The sequence below is a fragment of the Zonotrichia leucophrys genome, chromosome 21 (genome assembly GCF_028769735.1).
Source record: "Zonotrichia leucophrys gambelii isolate GWCS_2022_RI chromosome 21, RI_Zleu_2.0, whole genome shotgun sequence".
Classification (NCBI taxonomy): Eukaryota; Metazoa; Chordata; class Aves; order Passeriformes; family Passerellidae; genus Zonotrichia; species Zonotrichia leucophrys.
Window position 1 is genome coordinate 2,607,751 of NC_088190.1, and position 3,611 is coordinate 2,611,361.

General features: G+C 48.2%; 1 protein-coding gene across 1 annotated transcript; it reads right to left on the minus strand.

The window, feature by feature from the left end:
- Positions 1–743: 743 nt before the first annotated feature.
- On the minus strand, positions 744–2,947 carry HES5 (hes family bHLH transcription factor 5). The gene is made up of 3 exons (XM_064730653.1): positions 2,819–2,947; positions 2,220–2,403; positions 744–1,801 (listed from the first exon to the last, which is right to left on the minus strand). The coding sequence occupies exons 1-3, from the start codon at positions 2,882–2,884 to the stop codon at positions 1,536–1,538; spliced, it is 516 nt and encodes a 171-aa protein (XP_064586723.1). The 5' UTR covers positions 2,885–2,947; the 3' UTR covers positions 744–1,535.
- Between the last annotated feature and the right edge of the window lie 664 nt (positions 2,948–3,611).

A 3,611-nucleotide genomic window follows, 5' to 3' on the forward strand; every position in this document is an offset into this window, starting at 1 on the left:
AGTTGGGTTTTTGACCAAATATGTTTCGTGCTGTTCCTGTATCTCTGGAAGAAGGAGAGTGTCCCCTATCATAAACTCAAACCAGTGAATTACTGTGTTTAGAGAATCCTTTTGTGAAATGAATATTTGTGCAGATTTATTTTGAAGAGAAGGTAAAATTAAAGGAAATAATTTAGGAGAGGAAATGCTTCCTCAGCCTTTCTTATCTAATTATCCTTTTAGCCATATATGGGCTAATTTCACTTCAGTAAAGGGAGCCTAACAGAATTTGTGTCATAAAATTAAACCAGCAAAATTAGTTCACCCCATTGCAGGTGGCTTCAAAGGTCCCCAAGCTGAGGCAGGTGCCAAACCCTTTGGAAGTTATTGGGAAATTTGCACAGGCAGAAAGCACAAGGCTGATCTCTGCTTGGTGGAAAAATTAGTGGGGGAAATGAAGTTGGCATTGGAATGAGGGATTTGTTGGAGGCTGAATAGGTCACTGTTAAATCTGAAAGGTTGCCACTTTTCAGCACCCCGCTTCAATTTCACTTCCATTTTGATTTTTGATAATTTTTTCCAGAGGTTGCTTCCTTAGAGGATCTGAAATCCAGCTCTGCCAGAGGGATTTCTCAGGTGTAATTCATGTACATTATTCATGTACATTATTCACGTATTGGAGTGAAGGGCTCAGATCTGACACCTCCTGATGGTTTCCCCACCCCAGCAGTGCCAGCCCTTTTAATCATCCCAAAGCAAAGCATTAATGACTAAAACCATTTTTATTGTACTGTACAGCGAAGACATGCAGGTTGAACATCACACAGGATGAATACATCACAACTTTATAAAAGCTTTTTAAGCTCCTTAGCAGTGCTCAGTGAATGATTATAAAGTACTTATTGCCTCCCTCCCTTCCTCCCCCTTTCCTTAAGGTATAGCAGAGGTATTTCCTTTACAAAAGGCACCAATTACTCCTCAAATGAGAGCAGCACAAAGTGAATTGTCCCCAGAGCTCTCTGTGATCATCACAACTCTCTGTAAGAAGGACACTAAAAACAGCAGAGGAGCTTCAGCAGAATCAGCATTTCTTAATGACATCTTTCACTCAAAAGGGAAAGGCTCAATCCTCTCTTTATGATACAAAATACATTCTCCAAAGGGCTCCTTCTTGAGGAAGGTCAATACATTATCAGGAGACAATGGAGCACTTGAACTGTGACCCAGGCAGTCAGCAGAAAGATTTCCACTGACAGCCCAGTGATGGAAACCAAAGGTCACCTGCTTTCTAAATCACCACAAAACTTGGTCCTGCCTTTGGCCAGGAGCCACCAATAAAAGCAACAAATTTGCTGCAAGATACACCCAAAATCCTTCACTATGAAGGGAAACCACCCAGCGACCCTCATTTCTGCTGACAGAAAAAAACCCACAATAACCACCCCCTCCTCCCACCTTTGGAAAGCAACGTTTCCTACTTCGAAGAGGAACTAAAAAACCACAGGTCCCTCTAGTTTTTTTTTGGAGCAAAAACGTGGGAATAAAGTTCAGCATCTCTACCAGGGTCTCCAGATGGTGGGAGCAGCAGGCAGGCTCTTCTGGGCAGGCTGTTTTCTGGGGGGCACACAGGGAGACAGGGGGGAGCCACGCAGAGCTGCAGGGTGGGAGGCATCTGCAGCCAGCTGGGCCTTGCAGAAGTGCTTGATCAGCTGCACCTGGGTCTCCTTCTTGGGCTCGTAGTAGGACAGAAAGTGCATGGCCTCCTTGAGGCACCGCAGGTAGCCGCTGTTAAAGTCCTGCTCTGGGCTCTTGTGCATGAAACCTGAGAGAGAAAGAAAAAGCAAATGCTGGGGGTTAAAATCATGACCAAAACATGACCAAATCATGACCAAAACATGACCAAACCATGACCAAAACATGACCAAACCATGACCAAACCATGACCAAATCATGACCAAAACGTGGGGCAGGGACCCAACACTAACATTGGCTGCTGGTGGAGTGTGGGGCTGGCAAGGCACCGACCCTGGCATCAGTGGCATTCCTGAGCCTGGCATGTGCTGGGCACAGCTGTGGTGTGGCCACACTTTTGGGGGAAGGTGGAAAAGGGAGAGAAACCCTGCTGGAGCTCCAATCAACCATTTGTGCAGTGACTTTCATGTGCTAGGATGCTCCATTCCCTGCCTGCCTTGGGGTGTCAGAGAGCAGCTCCAGGTGAGCAACACCTGCCCTGCACTCACCTTTTTGGTCCTGCAGCTGGCTCTGCTGCTTCAGGTAGCTGACAGCCACTTCCAGGATGTCGGCTTTTTCCAGCTTGGAGTTGGGCTGGTGCCTCTGGAACTCCTTCTCCAGGAGCAGCTTCAGCTGCTCGATGCTGCTGTTGATGCGGTCCCGGCGCATCTTCTCCACCACCGGCTTCCTCAGCTGCAAAAAGCAAAGGGAGAGAGCTCTGTGATTAAAGGATCCTCTCCCTGACCCTCCATTGCCTTCCTCAGCTGCAAAAAGCAAAGGGAGAGAGCCCTGTGATTAAAGGATCCTCTCCCTGACCCTCCCCAGGGCTTCCTCAGCTGTGGGAGAGGGAGCAGATCCTCAGGGGTTTGGTGAGACCTGACCCAATTTCCCCTCTGATGCCCCAATATCTTCAACGATGCGTATTTTTGGCAGGAGAGCTGTGGGATGCTACCTACCAATTCCCCACTCATTTTAATTTTTAAAAACTTATGCAATCTCCCTTATCTCTCTTTAACATATTTGCTCTCCCCCAGACCTCTTTTCCCATGTTATATTTACTTCCTACGAGCAGGCCAACCCTTCCAATCCCCTCCGGGGCTCTGCTTACTTTATTCTTTTCCTTTGGCAGCAGCTTCTCCTCCATGTGGATCATGAGAGCATTGCTGGGAGCCATTCCGAGCGCTCAGCCCTGGGCACAGACCCCAGGCAGCTGCTGTGCCGAGTGTGCTGCGATGCTCTGGCAGCTCCCAAATCCCTCTATTTATACCCAGGGAGCCGGGGCAGATACGTGAGTGTGGGGATGGCCCGTGTTTCCCACAGCCCCGCAGCCAATCCAGCCCCGCACAGGGACAATAGGGGAAGCATCCATTAGTGCATGGTACATTGATTGCCAATGCCCCCGGGGAGAATAACCTTCTGCCCACGCTGCTGGTGGAGTGTGGGGCTGGGAAAGCACGGAGCCTCCAGCTGGTTGGGCTGGCATCAGTGGCATTCCTGAGCCTGGCATGTGCCGGGCACAGTGGAGGAGGCACGCTCTTGGGGAAGGTGGGAAAGGGAGGGAAACCCTGCTGGAGTTTAAATTAACAGCCCCAGGGACATCTCTGCCCTTCCCAGAGACTGGGGGAGCTCTGTGTGTGTGTGTATTGAGTTTGTGTGTGTTGGGTTTGTGAGATTCCCCAGACAAGGTGAGAGATGAGAATCTGGCTCCATGTTCTCAGCAGGCTGATTTGTTACTCTATTCTATTCTATTCTATTCTATTCTATTCTATTCTATTCTATTCTATTCTATTCTATTCTATTCTATTCTATTCTATTCTATTCCATTCCATTCCATTCCATTCCATTCCATTCCATTCCATTCCATTCCCATTTCTATTCTCTTCCTATCCTATCCTATCCTA

Bases quoted from the DNA above. Each gene is read 5' to 3' on its own strand.
- HES5 (XM_064730653.1), bottom strand. From the start codon at position 2,884: ATGGCTCCCAGCAATGCTCTCATGATCCACATGGAGGAGAAGCTGCTG. The intron at 2,404-2,818 runs GTAAGCAGAGCC...TGCTTTTTGCAG, and splicing joins TGCCAAAGGAAAAGAATAAA to CTGAGGAAGCCGGTGGTGGA. The intron at 1,802-2,219 runs GTGAGTGCAGGG...TTTCTCTCTCAG, and splicing joins CCAGCTGCAGGACCAAAAAG to GTTTCATGCACAAGAGCCCA.